This window comes from Vicugna pacos, chromosome 26 (genome assembly GCF_048564905.1).
Source record: "Vicugna pacos chromosome 26, VicPac4, whole genome shotgun sequence".
NCBI lineage: Eukaryota > Metazoa > Chordata > Mammalia > Artiodactyla > Camelidae > Vicugna > Vicugna pacos.
Window position 1 is genome coordinate 10,542,583 of NC_133012.1, and position 21,538 is coordinate 10,564,120.

Below are 21,538 nucleotides of genomic sequence, written 5' to 3' on the forward strand. Positions count from 1 at the left end.
TGGTGATGAGTCGCCCCTTCTTAGAGTAGAGTAAGTGAAGACCAGGTGGGGAGCACAGACTTGTGCCACACACACCAGTAACAAAGGTATCTGTCACCCTCCCGCAGTGTCAGTGGAGGCTGAGTAAGGAGCATAGACTTCTAACCCTTTCCCATTGTAACAAGACAGCCTCCCCACCCAGGGTGTCAGTGAAGACCCTGTAGATAGCCACGATTTCAACCCTGCTTAGTGTTTAAGAGTCAATGTTCCTCCGCCCCTTTTCTTGCTGGCAGTTTCCCTTGCTGGCTTAGTCTTAGTAGAGGCTTATTAAAACACAAGGTCAAATATGATGAGTAACCCAAATGACCAAGGTATAAAAAAAATCATTCATAAGTTACCACCAACTAGGAAAATCTCAACTCAAGTAAGAAAAGGTAAATCAATGGATGCCAACACCATGATGAAATAAATGTTGGAATTATCTGACCAGGCTTTTAAGATAGCCATTGTAATGGTGCTTCAATAAGCAATTATAAACACTCCTGAAACATAGAAAAATAGAAATTCTCAACAAAGAAATGGAAAATGTAATAAAGAGCTAAGTAAATAGAAGTTTTGGAACTGAAAAATACAATAATTGAAATTAAAACTAATTGGATAGTTTCCAGAGAAGAATTGAGAAGACTTCGGGAAAAAGTGGTGAATTTGAAGATATAACAATAGGAATTACCCAGCCTAAACAACAGAGAAAACATAACATTAACAGAGCCTCAGGGACCTGTGGAACAATAACCAAAGATCTAACATCCTTGTCCTCAGACTCTCAGGAGTAGAAAAGAGCATAGAGCTGAAAGAGTATTTGAAGGAGTACTGGCTGAAAATTCCCCAAATTTGGCAAAAGGCATAAATATGTACAGTCAAAAGGTTGAATAAACCCTAAATAAGATAAACCCAAAGAAGCATATGGCAAGGCACATCATAGTCAAACTTCTGAAAACTAAGAACAGAAAAAATCTTGAAAGAAACTAAATGTTCTCTCTATGGGAAAAATTTAATGATGGAAAATTTCTTGTTAGAAACCATGGAGCCCAGAGGAAGTGGCACTTTTTTTTTAAGTGCAGAAAGAAAAGAACTGTCCCCAGAAAAATTATGCTTTAGGAATAGATGTGAAATAGACATTCTCAGATGAAGACTAAGAATTTTTCATCAGTAGATCTTAATTTAGAATGGCTAAACAAAGCTCGGAATATTAGGAATGAAGGAATAACAAAGGAAAGAGTAAAAACAGGGAAGTATAATAGACAGATTTCCTCTTGAGTTCTGTAATTATGTTTGACAGTTGCAACAAAAATTATTCTTCAATGTGATTCTCACTGTATATAGAGGAAGGATTTAAGGCAATTATAAGGTGAGATGTTACCACTGTGGGAACTGGGTGAATGGGATATAGGATCTCTCTATTATATATAACAACTGCATGTGACTCTACATTTATCTCAAAATTAGAAGTTTTTTTTATAAAAAAACACTATAGATAAACCAAAATGGAATTTTTTAAATGCTCAGGTAACCCACAGGAAGGCAGGAAAAGTGAAATAGAGAATTGAACAACTGAGGGAAAAATAAACAGCTGAATGGCAAGCTGAAGCCCTAATATATCAATTATATTAAGCATAAGTCACCTCAACATACCAGCTAAAAGACAGAGGTTTACACAATGGATTAAAAAAAAAACATGACCTATCTCTTATACTGTCAATAAATTCACTTTAAATATAGTGATATAGGTTGGTTGAAGGTAAGCATATAGAGAAATGTAGGCCATGCACAAAATAAAGCAGAGTGGCTGTATTAAGAGCAAATACAGTAGACTTCAGAGGAAAGAAAATTACCAGAAACAAAGGAGGTGTATTGCGTAAATCTACCAGTAAGACATAGCAGTCCTAAACATGTGTCCCCAAACAACAGAGCTTCAGAATACATGAAGCAAAGTTGATAGCATTGAAAGGAAAAACGGACAAATCTGGAATGGTAGTTGGTGACTTCAGCACACCTCTGTCAACAATTGATAGAACTACCTAGACACAAAATCAGCAAAGCTGTAGAAGAACTTACTGCTCTCAACCAAAAGGATCTTATTTAAAAGAATTGAAGTCATATAAAATGTGTACTCCGACCATATGCAAACTAGACATTAATAATAGAAAGTAATAGTTAAATCTCTGAACACATGGAAGGTAAACAGTGCATTTGTAAATATTCATGAGATTTCAAAGGAAATTTAAAAGTACATTGAAATGAATGAAAAGGAAAATGTAACATCAAAATTTGAGGGAAACGGCTAAATCATTGCTGACGAATTTATCGCACTAAATACATTAGAAAATAGGGTTTCAAATCAGTAATCTAAGCCTCTAGGTTAAGAAACTAGAAAAAGAACAGTAAGTTAAGCCTAAAACAAGCAGAAGAAAGCAAAAATCAATGAAACTAAAAAATCTGCTTGAAAAAGATTTTTAAAAATTGATAAGCCTTTAGTAAGACTTTTTAATAAGACTGAGTTAAAAAAAAAAAGCCACAACTTACAGCTGTCAAGAATGAAATGGGATATCACTACTGACACACAATACTGCATTGGAAGCATAACACATGTATATACATGGCCTTTACAACTTGGGTGAAATGGACCAATTTGTTAAAAAGCACACATTACGAAAACTCACACAAGACTAGATAAATCATTTAAATAGCCTTTATAACTACAGGCATACCTTTTTATTGTACTTCACAGATAATGCGGTTTTTTTTTAATAACAAACTGAAGGTTTTGTGGCAACCCTGTGTTAAGCAAGTTTATTGGTGCCGGTTTTCCAACAGCATGTGCTCCCTTTGTGTCTCTGTGTCACATTTTGGTAATTCTCACAATATTTCAAGCTTTTTCTTTATTATATAGAAATAGAAGAAATATTTATTCAATAACAGTAGCTACCAGGTTTGCGTAACATTGCGTGTTATAGAGTCAGTGTACATCTTAAGTTGAAAATGAGTCACCTGAGTTCTCGTACTGTGTAGTCTATCTGTCAACTTCTAAGAGCTCTCAATAGGTATATGGAGAAAAACAAGGTTCATATTGTCATTTATACTGAATATAAGAAGCCTTTATTACTGTTACAGAACCTTAAATACAACTATCTCCAGATGTTAATGAAAATTCAAATACTTGGTTATTTTCTGTCTTATGCAGATATACAGTTGTCATTGTACAAATGTACAGTGATGTCATTTTAAACACAAATAACCACTTGCCCTTTTCTTCATTTTTAGTTTACTTGTCACCTTGTTGCACCAATACCAGAGAGTATAGTTTCATACATGATACTCTAAACCAGTGCCGGCTTGATGTGAGCTGTGATCTTCAGTCTTCATGGCAATTTGGAGATACAAAGTTGGTTCACAATGAGGAGCTGGAAAGAAATTTTACTTCTAAGAGGTAAGTGTCTGTGACCTAAACAAGTTTGAGATTTTTGTTTGTGTATTTTTGCTATGCGGTCTTCTTCAGATTTGTCATTTCTACCATTTGAGATTTGGTAAGTATTACTAAGAAAATAAGTACAGAGATGTTTTATTCATTAATTTGTTGCCATCTCATAGCCTTTTGTAATAGGAAAAAGCTAAGTATGAGATTTGATTTGTAAGTTTTACGCACTAATGTAGCCAGATTTTGGACACTCCCTTGTAATTTTTTTATCTCGGTAAACTTTTCAGAAGCATACATCAGCACATCTATTAAACAGGTCATCATAACAAGTATAATAATGGTGAAAAAGTTTGAAATATTGTGAGAATTACCCAGATTTGACACAGGGACACAACGTAAACAAATGCTGTTTAGAAAATGGTGCTGATAGACTTGCTTGACACAAGGTTGCCACAGACCTTCAATTCATAGAAAATGTAGTATCTGTGAAGCTCAGTACAGTGAAGCACAATAAAATGAAGTCTGCCTTATACATCTTTAATTTGTCACAACACACCTCCACATAATGTGATTCACATGTGGTATGAGAACCTTACAACAAATATTTGATTTCCTCCCTCCCTCCTTACCTTTGTGCTATTGTTAATAGGTGTTATTCCAGGCATTTCTCAGAAAGTTAACATTGTCCCAGATCCTATGAAAAACCAATTAAGAAATTAGGAAAACTGAAAAAAAAAGTATCATAATTCTTCTCTGAGAATTAAACCATAACCATCGACATAGAGATCTTAGTGGTTCACAGAGTCCAACAGCAAGCTAAAGCAAGAGCAGAAAATGATGACCGTGGAGTTGAAAGTTAAGGCTGACATTTCTGGGAACCGAGAAAGAAGTGGGACCTTCTCATTAGTTAGGCTTGCTTTTCATTGTTGCCATGGTCCTGTCTACTGTTAAAGGTGAATTATTCTTGCAAACAAATATTATTACACTAAAGTGCATAGAATACTTTATATAGATTCTGTGGTGCTCCAGGAAATAGCAAATATTGGTAGCTGTGGTTTTTAAGAACAGTTTCCTTCTGTGGTATACACCTTACTGTCGATATTCTGTACTTCTCCATTTGGTGGAATCACACTGCTCTCTTCTGATGGACCCTCTCTGTCGTACCCCCTGGTGTGGCAGTTGCGGCTGCTACTATTCCTGAGCAAGCTGTGCAGAACTCCCTACCTAATCCACCAAGTTGGGGGTGGAGGGCATAGGTTTTATATATTTCAGTGGTTCTTGTTGTGGAATGTAGGCAAGATTTCAGGAGTATCTGTACTTTAGATTATAATCTTCTCTGAGGATGATTCATAATTTTCTTACTGCTAAGATAGGAATCTGTAATCAAATCATAGCCTATTTCTCCCAACTGTTATCTAGTTCCCTGGAGAATGGAGAATGACCCTAATAATTGACCATATAGAAGTATATATGTGAATGTCTCTCTCTAGATAGATGTATATAAGAAATGCATGTCCTTCCCTCTATAACACAAATAAGAACTTGAACCTGGAACTTAATGGACACAAATTGGCATATCTGTTTCCAACTCTGTCACTTTACTACTTGGCAAGTTTTAACCCTCTGAACCTCATATTCGTAATTTTTTAAATATGCGTAATAACTACAGTAATAATAAGTAACAACAACAGCAGTAACTCAGTTCTTGGGGATTTGAGAACAGAGTAACAAAATGCACATAAAGGGTAAGTCTTAACAGTGCTGGGGACATTAGCATTCAGGAAATGTTAGTCCTTATTTCCGTTGGCCTGTCTGGATTGTAGACCATAATCTTAGACAAGTAGTTATTGAACTACTTGAATTCTTTTCTTAGATGATTTTCAGCCTAACGTGTTACCATAGGATAGGGACACCTCTGAATGTTACCAGTAATTACCTTGTGTTCTAACTGTAGCAGTCTTCTCCTTGAAAATTCTGTTGATATTCTCACTTAACTACACAGTGTTTGTTGTGCTTTAGGTCAGAGATGCGTGAGAGTGGAAGACATGGCAGAGAACTTGAAGAGCATTTCTGCTTTTTAGCACTTCCTCAGAGTGATGTAGCTGAGATCTATCAGAATGGGATGAGTACCAAAGCATCTGCAATGAAGATACTAGGAAATCCTCTTCTTGGAATTTATACATTTAGACATGTTGATATTGCCTTGAGTTACGCTCATAGTACAAGCATTACTGTGGAAAGTATTATAATTTTTAAGGTATGTAGCATAAAACACATTAAATATTATATTCAGGTGCTTTAAATTGACCTAAACACATTTTACTTTTAATATGAATTATTAATGTTTTAAGTTGCTTTGTCTAAAATAAATAATAACTGTATTTATTACTGTCATCATCATCATTATTTGAGATTTTCCCTTATTTTTTACGTTAGCTGGGTGTGCAGCATAAAAATCTCCAAATAAGCAAAGACAGCCTTTAACATCTTGGTTTCCCAATGTAAATTTTTCTGTCCTAATTGACCCTCTTATCTTTCTTTCTTTTGTCCAGACTGTATTTAATACAAGAGCATTTTAAGTGCCTTTCCCCCAAATTATTGGTTATAATAATTCTGCCTTAGGCTAAAGTTACTAAACTCTTACTGTTTATTTTATTTTAGTTTATAGTCTTATGTAATGTTAATTTCTTTGTTTTGATAATTTTGCCATGCTTATATAAGATGTTAACATTAGAAAAAATTGGGTAGAGGCATATGGGACCTTTGAACTGTTTTGCAACTTTTCTGATAGTCTGAAATGATCAGAATTGAAAAGAAAAGTTATAGTCAAATCGTAAGCATCAGCGGACAGATTGGTTAATATATACTTTGGGGTTAATTAAAGCTTTGCCAGAACTACTAAAATTGCAGTAGATAGGCAGGATCCTCAGTTGTGTAATTTAAGATATGTATGTCCACATAAAACAAATGGTTATAATTTTATTTTAGGACCTCAGATATCAAATTCATAATACATATTTTATTTGTATTTATATATGAAAAAATAATACATACTGATTTTAGAAAATTTGGAACATGCTTAGAAGCTCCAAAAAGCTCATTAATAGTGAGAGTTAATTTTTTTATATATCTATACTCAGACTTCTATTCATATATATGGAATATGCATGTTTAATTATCATTAAAATATATTCTTACTTTATATATTATATAACTTCCATTTTTCATTGATTGTAAAATCAACATTTTCCATGCCATTAAATAAATATTTCTTCTGTAGTATCCTTTTAAATGACTGCATAGTATTGCACTATACAACTCTACCATAAATTTGTGTAACAAATTGTTCAGTGTTGGAATATAAGTCACTGGGTCTTTTATTTTTGTACTTTTAAATACTACTTTGATTATCAATGTAGATACATTTTGCATACACCTGTGATTATGTGCTAAGAATTAATTGGTTAATTCCTAAGTGTCAGATTAGGAGTCAGAGGTATGTTTACACTTCTACAGCTTTTGATATGTAATGCCTAGTTGTCCTAAAAAAGGTTATGCTAATTGACATGCCTGTCCAGAGCATATGGAAAAGACTATTATTTCACTAACTCTTCTTCTTCACTAACTTTGCATATTATACTTTAAAAAAAACTTCGCCTGTCTCTAATATGTGATAGTTTCTCATTGCTGGTTCAGTATTTTTTTCTTTTCCTTAGTTATTGCTGAGTGTAACATTCTGCATATATTCATTGACAGTATTTAGTGAGTTACTGAGTTACCCGGTAATATACTTTGCTAGATTCTTGTTTTTTTTCCTTTTTTCAGTTGATTCATAAGCATTATCAATTCAGTCAAGAGCTAGGCTTTTCTCTGTGTAATGTTTTCTCGCTTAATGTTTTCTTTTTTTTAAATAAACTTTATTTTGGAATAAATTTAAATTTACAGAAAAATTATAAACATAGTACAGAAAGTTCCTGGATACAATTTACCCAGCTTCCCCTAACATTAACATTTCACATAATTATGGCACCTCTGTTAAAACTAAGAAACTAACAATGTGTTATGTGAATTGTATTTCACTTAAAAAATAATTAAATAAAATGAAAAGAAAGTAACATTGGTATAGTACTATTTACTACAGACTATACTTTTGCCAGTTTTTCCACTGATGTTTTTTCTCATGCAGTATCCAAGTTATAGATTGCCACGTTACATTTAGTATTTTTTTAATTTTGAATGAATTGTTAGCATATTAAAAAATAAAAGTTAATAGAATTGCTGACTTAAAATTTGTACGTGTTTTCATATTAATTGCACTTTTTTCCACCTTATCTTTTAACACTTAAGTTCATGGTTTTTTAAAAATTTTACACTCATTTGTTTTTGTTGTACGAAAGTGTTGGAATATTGTACAGTGAAGACTGTTTCTGGTTCATTTTAGAAAAGAATTCTCACTTTGAGATTAGATACATATTTGTTTATACTTTTTCTATAATGTTTGCATTGCTTAAATATTTAACTTGTTTGGTATTTTGGCTTATTGATTAAACCAAATTTTAAAAAAAAAACAATTTTTGTCAGTTCCACACCATTTATTGAATAGTCTGTTTTTGCTTCATTTATTTCAAATGATGCTTTTAATATTATACTGAATTTTTATAGATTCTTGGACTTATCTGGACTTTTTATTTTATACAGTATTTTCCCTTTTCTGCCTTTTTTGTGGTAGTATCATTCTTTTAAAAAGTATTTATTATCTAGAAGTGTAAATCACCTGTCCTGTTCCATCACTCTCTATCTCTGGCCTAAATTTTTTTTTAAATTCTTTTCCAAAATTTTCTAGGCTGTTTGATTGTTTAGTCTTCCAGAGAATTTTATAAACTAAAACTCATTTCTACGAGTGGATTCTGCGAAATTTTTATTTGAATTATTATAGTCTTATTAGCATTTAATTTCGGGAGGAAATGACATAATTACAATAAGTCATCCCATTCATCTGGAACATGGATTATCTCTCAGAATTTCTTTCCTTGAGAAGCTAGCCTTACTTTATAGTATGAGAGTTTTAAATGTTTTGATGTATTTTTATGGACCTTCTTTTTACTTTCTTCCACCCTAGGTTCTCTTTGGGAAAGTGAAGAAAATCCAGCCTTCAGTGGATAAAAACAAAGTTTCTTTGGATCCTTCTCCTAACTTTGATTGCCATATGTCGAGAAGTATACCTTCTCTGAAAGATACTATTGAACTACAAGCCTACAATTCAGCAGTATGTTAACTTTTTGGTTCATTTGACTTCTGAAAAGTCACGTGCTTCACATCGTATGATACAAGACTTAAAACAACTGCCCAAAATATTAAGAGGAACTCTCTCACTTCATTCAATATAATATGACCTAAATAAATAAATAGTAAAAGCTGTTTTAATATTTGTGATCTGGGAACATTAATAAAGAGGTTCTAAGTTTACATTTAACTTTGTTCAAAGTACAGTGGCTGCTTTTATTTAGATGTTCCATGAATTAATTCCTAACTTGCAAAACAAACAAGGCTGCTTTGAAATAATGTTATTGCTATTTTGCACTTTTCAAAAGGAGGAAAGGATTATGTGTTACTCATTACATAATAGACTAATTATTAAACAGTAAATTTCTGTCATATTACTGTAACACTTAGAAGACCTTTAATTTTCCTTAGAAGATTAAATTATATAATACATGTTATATATAATCATATATATGATTAACTAAAGATAAATATTTTAGAATATATATGTGCTCCCACATGTAAAAGGTATTAAGCTATTGTTATTTTCCTAATTAACTTTTCCTCCAAATCAAAATATACTATTTTGTTTTCAGCATATGCAAAATATTGAAGTTATAATGGAAAAATAATTTTTTATTTAAAAACAGATTGTGTCTGCTTCTGCTGATATTGAAAGCCTATCAAGGAAAAAATATGTTGAAGGGAAAAAATTTCATCTTCAAGAAAACTAAGTTGAAGGGAGTGAAGAGAGGGGGATGTATGGAAACTGAAGAATGAATAACAGCATGCAGTTATATAGATTTTTTAAAATATGAGCTTATTTAAGTCTGCAAAAATTTATCAGCATAAAAATATTCTTTTTCTTCTTTATCTTTTAGGTATACTTCTATGAATACAATATTCTTTCAAAGCCAGTAGAAAAACCTAGGCAGTGCCTTCCATATGCAGTAGTAACAGTAAAATTTATTGGTCAGAAAGTAGATAATGGACACATTATGACATCTTTGAGATTCCTCGCAACAGGATTTCCTAAGAGGGCTGGTAAGATACATGTATTTTTCTACTTCGGTAGCATTTGTGCTGATCTTACAACTTCTGAATATTATTTGCTAATACATTAATGAATCACTAAGCAAAATAACGTGCTTACTTGTTTTTGAGTTTCTATATCTAGAATTACACTGCAGCCATTTTTGTGACTTCTTTTGCTCAGTTTTATGTTTGTGTGATTCTTCCATGTTGATATATGTAACTGTAGTTTCTTCATTTTCATTTATATATATGCATATATGCACACTCGAAACACACTGTTCAGTTTTGTGACTATACACTATTCCTGTGGGGAAATTTGGACATTTTATAGTTTTCCTCATATTCCAAACATTCATGTAAGTGTCTCAGCACATATATGCAAGCATTTTTCTATAGAGTATAAATCGACATCAGGAATGTGGCTTAATCTAAAGACAGTGTCAAATAGTTTTCAAAAGTGGTTGTATCAGGTTATGTAATTAGACAGTTCTATGTAATAATATGTAGATTCTGTTATTAAATAGTAAATAATACGTAGATTCTGTTATTAAATATCTAAATTAGATACAAGAAATACCTAGTCTGTGAGCAACATGTTTTTACTCATATTTAAATGTTCTATTTCTTAGTATTTGTCAGAATTCAATTTTTCTGGCAGATACTTTTTTTTAGTAAAGGGGCTGTAGGACAGAGCTTCATGCTACATTATTTATACTTTATTAGTTCATTAGTCATCCTCTTCTCTCCTTGCTTTCTCTGCTGAGAACATACTTTAATCATCATTAGGTTATTTGATGAACTTTCAGTTAAAACCACTCATGACATAGTTTACTTACATTAATAGAGTTGCCTGTAGAAACAGTTTTTCTTCTTGTTTTTCCTTATTTTCTTCTTATTTCCACAGAAAGAACATGCTCTCTGAATAACTGTACAGTGGCCAAAAGAATTGGGAAAGGAAAAGATGCTACTGTCATCTTTGAGCACTTCAGGAAACCTGTAGATCCATTTGTTCAGGAAAACTGTTCATGCAATGCACTAAATTCAGAGATAAATCCTTCCAACTCAAATATTTCTAATTCCTGTGGAAATGTGCAAAATGAAAACATTTCTGTACTTGAAACATACAGTGGACAGATGGAGCACAACTTAGGAGAACATAGAGACACTTCTCAAGTACATGCATATGATTCGGGTCTTTCATTTATTCCCGGTGATACCAGAGAAAGTGTTAATAATGGGGACCTCTTAAATTTGACACATCTTAAAGATGTTTTAAGTGATCTTGCTGCTGCTTTTCCCCTTCATAACAATATTGGCTCAAGCACAGTTATTACATCAAAACTCATCAAAGACCCAAGGCTGATGAAGAAAGAAGAAAGCACGGGAAAACATAATGCTATTACAGATTTAAATGAGATTTTACCACTTGAGAAGAGTTTAGATTTTGCTAACTCAGAAATAAACCTATCATCTATCCCAGCTAATTCTGCCTCTTCATTTGAAGTCATGCCTGGTGATCAAACTATTCTTACTAATTACATGGACTCCTCTGGCTTCAAAATTTCTTTTGATGATTCACAAGCCCAGGCTCACAACATGGGCTCTGAGACCTATGATTATACAACTCCCAATAAAATGACCATTGCAGGACAACATAAGATCCAGGATAATTTTTCCTTCCCAGCATATGTGTCAAATGTAGTTTCAGAAGTTGAAACTGCAAAACACAGTGAGGAAAAAGTACAGAGATCCCAACAGAGAAGCAAAATCCCACTTTCAATTGAACAAAATTATGAGCCACTTGAGTCTTACGAATCAGTGAATAGTTGTTCAGAAGGGTACAATAGTCACATCTCTCCAGAATCACAGTCTTCTAATTTTAAAACTGTACATCAGACTAGTCAACAAATGTCTACAGTTTTTCCACTGCAAAGCAAAGAAAGCATACATGAGTACATTCAAAATACTGGAAAGATGAGAAACTTCACTGGGACAGAAGACAATTCCAAACATGGAGAAAAGCAAAATTTATGGAAAGAAAATGATAATTCTTTTACTAATAAAAGAAAAATCAGTCCAGTAGATAATTACATTTCTTGGCACCAAGACTACAAAGAGGATGAGAGTCTTGATTATTTGGGGGAAGATTGTGATCAAATGGTAAATCCTGAAGGGTTAGAAATACCAAAATCTTCCACATCTGCCACAGAGGATAAGTATGAACTAGATCATCTAACACTGGAAATACAAAATAATCTTACTACAAGAGTGGAGAGCCATCCACAGAAGTATCGTCAATACTCTTTTGAGTACGATGATAACATTCATACAAGTTTTGCCATTTCTCGGAAACTAATGGAACTGAAACTAGAAAAAACAAATCAGAACTGTGTCAGCATTATGACTGATGCTTTCCAGGAAGCAAAAGACATTCCCCAGGCCAATAAACTGCCACCTGTTATTTCATCTCATGACATTAAAACAGCTCATGATAATGCAAATTGCAACATGGCTAGAGAACATATGTATGTTCAAAGGAGAAATGAAAATGATCTAGTGTCATTAGAGAACATTCAAAGAGGCTACAAAGAAACTCCTCAAATTGATGATAAAGGTCAAGATCATACTCAGTTCTGTAATGCACAGTTGAACAGTGATGTGCACCTGAATATTGATTTCAGAGAACAAAGAGATAATGAGAAAGAAAACCAGGATGAGGCTGAAGTGGAAGACATGGCTTCGTCTAAAGAAAACAACATAGGGGATATATATGGAGAAGAGAAGCAGCATTTTCATCCAAACAAAAGTTTCATCAGTATAGATGAAAGGAGGGAGAATAAAAATTATGGTAGCATAGAAATTCTGAGTTCTGAAGACTTTTCTACTGCATTGAATTTGACATGGGGAAAAAAATATGGATCAACAGAATCTGCATTATTAGGAGGTGAAGATACTGTTACTGCCATAAAAGAAAAAGATATTCAAAGTACTGGCAGGACTGTAGAGCATTTGGTTTCCACAACATTTCCCAAAACTGCAGCTTCTTCAGAGCACGTAGCCTCAGATGCCACCGTACAGATAGCTGATGCTACCGTGCCTGCAAGAAGCACAAATCATGAAGATCTCCAGAGATACCAGTTTAAAGAAGCTTGTTCCTCTGAGAGTCCAGATTTGGGTTTGTTAGTAAAACATAGGGTTTCTGACTGTGAAACAGATATGGTTAACGATGAATTACACAATTCATTTCATCATTCAGTAAGTGACCACTCAGTTCTTGAAAGTTGCAAAGTGGATAATGAGATTGAAGTAGGATCAAAGCAGAGTAATGATGCTTTTCTATTTCAACGGGATACTTGTAGCCATGGAAATGTACTCTATGAAGAATCTGGGGCCTCATACGAGGCTCTGAAGTCTCGTATCGATTGGGAAGGTCTGTTAGGAAGCAATAATGGGAAGATGGGAGTTTTGAAAAGTATCACAAGGGAGAATGATGATCAGCATTGCTCTGAGGAAAGTAGTTGTTTTTATTCCTCTACAGAAAAAAAAAAAGCAGAGCTCTTCAACCCAGTTTTACTTCCAGATCTACAAGTTAGGATTACTAATATATTTATGCAAGAATTCAGTCCCACTGTTGAATCCCTTGCATTGAAAGATAATTTCTGCAAAGATGTAACTGAAGCTACAAAATCAGAAATAAATGAGAAGCAGGGGAAAGTTCTGGAATTTGAAATTCATTCCCAGTGTTCTGGTGAAAATTCAGATCATCCATGTGAAGGTGAATTTGGTAATATAAGGCAAGAATCAGGACTAGTGAGTAAATCTGAAATCCCTCCTTCTTTTGACTTGAGTCATCATACACACATGAGTCACATGTATGAAAAACAGAACAGCAGGCCTTTGCTTACTGAACTTTCTAATGCCACAGCAGTAAATAATGAAAGCAGATGTTCCTTTACTAAGTCAAAAACCAGTTTTAATGATACTAGCATTAAAAAGGACACAGAATCAGGAATTAGCAAAAGAAAGCCACATACACCTTTTAGGGACCAGAATTTACCAGATAAAGACTTCAGACATCACGAGATTTATGGGAAGAAGAGGAGGCTAGCCAGTCAGGACTCATCTGAATGTTTTTCTTCTCTATCCCAAGGACGAATTAAAACCTTTTCACAGTCAGAAAAGCACATTAGGAGTGTCCTGGATATTCTAAATAGTGAAGCATCTTTATGCAAAAGCAAACGTCTTTCCAGAAGACTTGACAGAGCTGTTCTTCACTTAAAAAAAGCTCATAGAAGAGTTCACACGTCTTTGCAGCTTATAGCTAAAATGGGAGAAAAAAGAAAGGGCCCTTTACCAAAAGCATATGCAATAATATGCAATAATTTCTGGGAAAGTTGTGACCTTCAAGGTTATAGTTCTGTGTCTGAAAGAAGATATTATTCCACTAAGCATTTTTTGTCAAAAAGAAAATATGACAAGCCTGGTGAGAAAAGACCTTTGGGATTTGAAGTTGATAAATCCTTAACTCATGTATCAAAGCACAAGTCTTATAAAACAAGTGAAGAAAGAATCACAAAGTGCCTGTCTAAGAAAAATGTGTCCAGAAGTCACACAACTATTCGCGTGAGAGAATTTTGTGATCAAGAGTACCCTGAATCACAGTTAGCCCTGTGTGCCACATCCCAGAGTACAAGTCAGCCAGCTTATGGCAATAGCAGGATGAGAAATCCTAGATCTTCAGAATTTCAGCCCTTTTCTGGAAAAACTGGGTGTCTCTCTTCCCCAGACTGCCCAGATGAAACACTAACTGAAAAAGGAAATCAAATTGATACAGAGTTTTTGTCTAGCCTTAGTAAATATGAAAAGCTTGAGAACCGCTCAGCACATAGTAATATTAAGGATACAGCAAAAGGAAAGAATTCTGAGGCTAATGAAGTTATAAATAAAAGGAATTTGTTGTCTTTAAGCTGCGTGAAAGAAGACAATGTAAGTTTTAGCATGCACAAAAATTATGGTGTAACTTGTATAGCTCACACAGAGGTGAAAACTGACATAGTTATTTCAGTCTTACAGTCAAATGTGAAGCATTTGTTTAACATTGATGTCTACAAACCAGATAACTTTATTTTATCTGGTTATAAAAGAAACCTGGAAGTAAATTTTCCTACAGAAAAATGGACAGCTCCTAATGAGAGCCCCAAACCAGGCATTATTACAGGAAACTTCCTTGTGGACCCATTAAATCTAACTCTGGTAGCAAGCAAAAAGTATAACAGTACTCCTCAGTTGTTATCACCCACTCTAATGGCAGATAGTGAGGGAGACTCTTCGAAACCTTGCCTGGATAAACGGAACATTTTTGCTGTAGATTCTTCAGCAGCGTCTAGCAGTGCACCACACTTTCAGCAAGGGTGTGGGGGAGAGGAGCTTCTGGAGACAGAACAGTGCTCTTCAAGTAATTGCTTCCATATAGATGGGAATGGAACAAATAGTACTGAGAATTCTGGATTGGATCGCACATCAATAACTGAAGAAGGCAAAAGTTTTGAGGAAAATATAATGAAAAAACTATTTTCCAATGATAGTTCTCTGCTCCTAAAAGGTAATATAAAGTGTTCTTCCTCAAAAGAACGGATCACAGAAAAAGACATTCAGGACAGAAAAATGTGGAAAGATAAACAAGCAGAAAAAGCAAAAGATTCAGTTCACAGAAACGTGACTGAAGGATCAACTGTTAAGACTGAGAGCAAAAACCAAAAGAATAGTGTACTGGAAGAATCCTCCTATGTCAGTGAGAAAACAATTAAAAATAACTTGATTGATTCTCATTTATGCATTAAAAATACTACAGAGGCAGTATCTTTGAGTAACAGAGCTTCTAATCAGCTTAGACAGAGAGAGGAGGGAATTAAAGTTAATCGTGACACTCAGTCTGACTCTGTATTGCATTCAGAAATAGCCTGTAATTCCTTACCAGGCCTTATAGGAATGAACCATAGGCCTCTTACACATGCCCACTCTGGCACTTCCGAAGTCTCTGCTCCTCAGAAGAAGCCTGCATCACACATGAATGAATTAAAAGAAGAACATTACTCAGCTAATCGTTCGGCTCTTATAGCTCAGCTAGCTCAGAGTTTGAGGAGGGCTGACGAAGCATCATCTTTGCAGATTCTACAGGAAGAAACTAAAGTTTGTCAAAATATTCTACCTTTATTTGTTGAAGCTTTTGAAAGAAAACAAGAATGTTCATTTGAACAAGTCTTGATTTCAAGAGACCTTTTGGTGGAACAAAACCTGTGGAGTAATTGCAGCCGCAAATTAAAACCATGTGCTGTTGACTCCTTGGTAGAACTCCAGATGGTGATGGAAACGATTCAATTCATTGAAAACAAAAAAAGGCTCTTAGGAGGTGAACCAACATTCCGAAGCTTGCTTTGGTATGATGAGACATTGTACAGTGAGCTGCTTGGCAGACCACATGGGTTTCAGCAACAGTCCAATTTCTATCCGGCTTTTCAAGGAAGATTAAAATATAATGCATTCTGTGAGTTGCGAAACTATCGTGATCAATTAATTGAACTGTTAGAAGAAACCAAAAGGGGAAAAAATTCATACTATGCATACTTAAAATACAAACGACAGGTTAATGAGTGTGAAGCAGTAATGAAGCATTGTTCTGATTGCTTTGACTTTTCTCTTTCTGTTCCATTTACCTGTGGTATTAACATTGGAGATAGTTTAGGAGACTTAGAAACCTTAAGACGAACCACTTTAAAGCTGATCAGTATGAGTGGGGACTCTCAAATTGATTCCTATCCAGGAAAACAAGACCATTTCTGGATTATCATAGAAATGATCGCCTCAAAAGTTAATTTTATCAAGAGCAATGAGGCAGTAAGTATTAAAGTATCTCTTTATGGTCTGGAACATATCTTTTTTGATGCTGCAAAAAGTCTTGTTTGGAAAGAGAAGAGAGAGTCTTTCTCCAGAAAATACTCAGGAAAGAACAAAGAAATACTACTCAGAATGAATCAACATGCTTTTTCTAGGTTGCAGAAGATTTTTGATACGTTATCTAAAGATTTAAGCAGTGAACAGATTTCCAGTATTAAACTTCAGGAGAACACCATAATTGCTGCCGGAAAGTCAAATGATCTAATAAACAAAGCAGCAATTAGCATAGAAAACTCTAGGTTTAACAATAGTTTGCTTTCACACCCAGATATCTGTTGTATTAGTGAAATATTAGATCAAGCTGAATTTGCAGACTTTAAAAAATTACAGCAACTCACTTTCAGATGTACCCACCACTTAGAAATTTTAAAACAATACTTTCAGATACTGCAAGAAGATAACATAGATAATATTTTTATCACGGAAGAAAACGTTTTGGATGTGGCAAAAAAACACAGACATGAGGCTGTAATTTTGAAACCTGCAGCCATTGAAACCTATATTGAAATTGTCATGCTCTCAGAAACAGTTCACTTTCTTAAAAACTCAATGGCAAAGAAACTAGACAAACAGAGGTTTCGAGGTATGCTTTGGTTTGATTTGTCACTCCTTCCTGAACTGGTTCACTGCCAAGAAAAAATGGCTTCTTTCTCATTTCTTAAAGATAATTCAACTGGTTGCCTTTGGAAGGTGATAGAGACTGCTATTTCTGAACTTAAGAAAGATCTGGATATTATCTACAGCTGTAGTGAAGCTGTTAATTGCTCATATGCGTTTCATTTGTTCTCAAGAGAACTTGAAGAACTTTCAGAAATAAAAAAGCTTCTTGAGAAGTCTAAGTATTCCGTTTCCACATACGTTGACTTTGTGCCCTGTATAGCATCCATAAACTACGGAAGCACTATGACGGAGTTAGAATACAACTACAAACAGTTTTCCACCCTGCTTGAAACTATAATGGCTGCCTCTCGGAAAGATATAGGGAAAATGGCCCATATTATGAAAGTCATGAAAACTATTGAATGTATGAAGATAATATGTGCTAAAAACGCTAAATTAACCATTTCCTTTATCCTATGCCAAATGCTATGTAACAGAAAGAAGACTTTCCAACTGAAGAGAAAAGAAAACATGAATATTTATGTAAAACTTAGGAAATGTATCAACAAGTCCAATGCCTGTGTGAAGGTGCCCTCAGTTTTAGAATGCACAAGGAAAAACGTTTCGAATTCCTCTAAAAAGCGACCTATCACTGTAGACAAATGGGAGGACTCTCAGGAACAAGAGAAAAATACTACTGTCCCCAGTTGTAAAAAACAAAAGGTAACGAATGTTTTAAAACAAAACCTATGTAAGTATTCTTTTTGAGAACACGTCTACCCTTTAAGCAAGCTAGTACATGGTTTGCAGAATTGTAGAAATTGACAGTGCTTTAAATAGTGCCTTGTAAAAAGAATTTACGAACTGAACTACTGGATTAAACAATTCATATTATATATAAAATGATATGAATGATTGTATATATGAGAGATACCTTGCAGATGACTGCTTTTAAACTTACAAATTAATTCTTTTATTTAGAAAACATTTCTTGGAAGGATATGAATTTTAATAATGTCTTAAGGGCAAGTCCAGTATTATAAATGTGAGTTAAGCAAGTGACCGTGTATTTATTGAGTAGCTTCTGTATAACAAGGCTACACTTAATGTTGTGAATATTAAAAATTGTCAGTGGAGTCTGTGTTCTTGACCATTATCAGCCACACAGAGAAATAGTAGAGCTTAAATGAATAATTATGAAGGAGTTAGAAGTCCTACAGAAGTACATTTTATTTAACAAATTTTATACATTTATTAAATAGTTGGCAGTGTTCTAAGGCTTGTACAAATACCAAATTTTTATTCTTCACAAAACGCTTATGGTGTATGCACTGTTACTATCTTATTAAAAAGTATGGAGACTGAGGCAGAGAAAGGTTAAATAATTTTCCCACAGTCACAGAGTTAGTGAAGGGAGAGCCCAGAGGAAAGCCAGGTAGTCTAGCTCCAGAGACATACTCATGACTGCCCACACTGTCCCCTCAGAGGCTTCTCTTACAGCTTTTTAAGAATGTCTCAGTTCAGGAGTGAAGAAAGAGAAACCTATGTGCAAAATGAAAAGTAGGATTCTTTCTCAGCTTCCTCTTAATTGTATTCGTTAGTTAAGCTAGTTCTGGAGACTAGGAAACTAATCATTTATTGCCCTGTGTTTGTAGGGAAGTGCTTAATAAACAACCACTTTATAAGTATACTTCCTAAACACTAAAAAGGTGTATTGAGAAGAAAAACAAATTTTTTTAAATAGAGGTTTATATATTGATTTCATATAGAAGAACACAAATCAAAGCTTTGCCTTAAAGGAAAAACATTATCAGGTGAAGTTAAAAATGAAGAGGATATCCAAGCTGTGGAAATAATATGAGCAAAGACACAATGCATACTTACATTATTTGAGAAATGAGTTTAAAATTAAGCTGGAACAAAAAAGTTAACTTAGTAGACAGAAGTAAGCTAAGCATGGAAGTTTCAGATAATAGACTGTCTTAAACACAGGCCTGAGGAGTTTGAACTCCGTTCTGTACGTGTTGAAGGGAAGTGTCCTTTGAAGTACAGTTGGAAGGAGTAAGTCATCTCAGGCTTAGGAATAGATGCTATTTTATAGAATAAGAAAGGGAAATCCCTATTTGACAGGCATTAACTTAAAATGGGGCTGAGTGACTCGTTCACTCAAAAGAGTACAAAAGAGGGAGCAGTCTTAAATAGACTTGTAAGATGTGGGCAAAAATAATACTGCAAATTGCTTTTTAAGAAAGTTTCTCCAAACATTTATGAAATATGGGAAGTCCAACAGAGCCACTGAGTTTTGAAGAAGGGATCATTAATGAATATAGTTAGTTTGAGACAGTGCATTTTGAATTATGACAAAACAAGTTGTTGCAAATGTCTGATAATAAAATAATAAATATTTATATTATACTTTAAACCATCAATAATGTAGATTTTCTTTGTATTTTTTAAACATAGGTTAACATGAAAGGTGTCACAGAAATCAACAGAGAAAAGGCAACATCCACACATCCAAGGTAGGAGTTGCCATCAGCCCTATCTGAAGAAAAACTAAACAAAATTGAGCACAAATTAAGAAACAAGACTAAAACGTTTATTCATGTACCTCTATTGGATTATACATGTAATTAGAGGACAAGAGTAAGCTAAGGAAGGTGAATAAGGTTGTTTCGGATTGTGCAGTGTCTTAGGTAAAGCCTAAGGGGTTTGAACCTCATTCTGTAAGTACTGAAAGGTGATGTCCTGTGCATTGTGTTTCTGCAGTGATTTAAAGGATTAGGAGACTGAGTACTGTTAGAAGTAGTAAGTCAGCCAGCGCTTAGGAAAGAGTGATGTTTTACAGAATAAGGAAGTAAAATTCATATTTGACAGATATTATTTAAAGAATTCATGGGGCTTAGTGACTGGTTTACTAAAAAGGGCATAGAATAGGGCAAGTGATTAGATTGAGTTTCTTGAACTTGTGGATTTTACAGACCAGTCACATTTCAAGATTGGCTGCAAAGGTATAAATTGCCAAGTTATACTGCTCAGTGGGAACTTAGTCAAACACACATAAATACACTACTGTTTGATGAAAGAATGTTTTAACACTAATATAGGAAGGACATGATTTCAAAATAAAAAGCCAGTTCTTTAAACTGAATTACTTTTATTAAAAACACACTACATTATTTATATTTTTTTCATTTTGACATGAAGTGGCACCACTGGACTTGCTGACCATCTCTTGTTTCATTCAGCTCTGTGAGATTTTCAATTTATGACAGGCTTCATTTTGTACCATCTTTTTTTCCATTCTGTGAAGGAGAATGAGTAATATGACTTTTGTTTAAAACATAAGCATTCTCATTTCTGCCTTATTTGGTTTTGCTTCTCAAATACATTTTATTTACTGCATTCCTAGAATCTTTTTCCTGGTACAAATGACTGTCTAAATTATAATTGTGTAGTGTCATAAAGATGAATAGGCTGTTAGAAGCATAACATAAATGAATTGTATAATCATCACAGTTTTGTAATTAAGTACAGGTAGTATTTGCTACTCAAGGGATCAAACTGCCTCGCTTAGCAGAAAAATGAATTCTAATATAAGGTCAGCCTAGGATGCCATCTTCATGGAAGAATGTACCCTGAGAGAGTGCGTAAAAGGACAGACCAGAGAGGCACCTGTCCACCTATAAGGTCGAGGCACCACTGGTACATTGTTGGGAATGCAATAAAGTCAAGTTTGTACTTTCTGGAAACTCTGTCATAGTCTTATATGGGGTTGGATGATGATGTAGGTTGTCACTTCATTGCCCTTTAAGGAGCCTGGTTTAAGTAACATAAAGGGCTTTTAGTTTCTTGAGTGGGATATACAGATTCTCGGCCAAAGATTAATTTCTCTTATCTGTGGAAGAGTAGTTACTTATTTTTTCTTCTCAACATGTTCTTTTCCACATAATTCAAAGAATTTGATGAGACACCAAAAAATATAATTACCTTAGGGACCTGTATTAACTGGCTCAGACATTTCATGATGAATGCTTGCTTCAGCCTGATTGAGGCTGTCTAAATAGAGGTAGAAATACCAAGGATATTAAATTGGCAAGAAATTTTGGAAGTCTGCTTTTTCTATTCTTGACCTTGAACAGACAAAATATCTCAAAATTTCATGATAACAGAAGATAATCTTTTTGAGGGGGGAGGTCACAGCTGGTGACTTCACCAGCTATATATGACCAT

At 34.2% G+C, this 21,538-nt stretch overlaps 1 protein-coding gene across 10 annotated transcripts in view; it reads left to right on the plus strand.

Moving 5' to 3' along the window:
* The window catches only part of TEX15 (testis expressed 15, meiosis and synapsis associated), a 48,908-nt gene that overhangs the window by 22,315 nt on the left and 5,055 nt on the right, over positions 1-21,538 (plus strand). For all 10 annotated transcript variants that reach the window (XM_072950320.1, XM_072950321.1, XM_072950322.1 and 7 more), the window contains 6 exons: positions 3,301-3,466; positions 5,474-5,711; positions 8,574-8,720; positions 9,598-9,760; positions 10,656-18,028; positions 19,769-19,827. In XM_072950320.1, the coding sequence (XP_072806421.1) occupies positions 3,301-3,466; positions 5,474-5,711; positions 8,574-8,720; positions 9,598-9,760; positions 10,656-18,028; positions 19,769-19,827 (8,146 nt within the window). The remainder of the gene's footprint in view (positions 1-3,300; positions 3,467-5,473; positions 5,712-8,573; positions 8,721-9,597; positions 9,761-10,655; positions 18,029-19,768; positions 19,828-21,538) is intronic.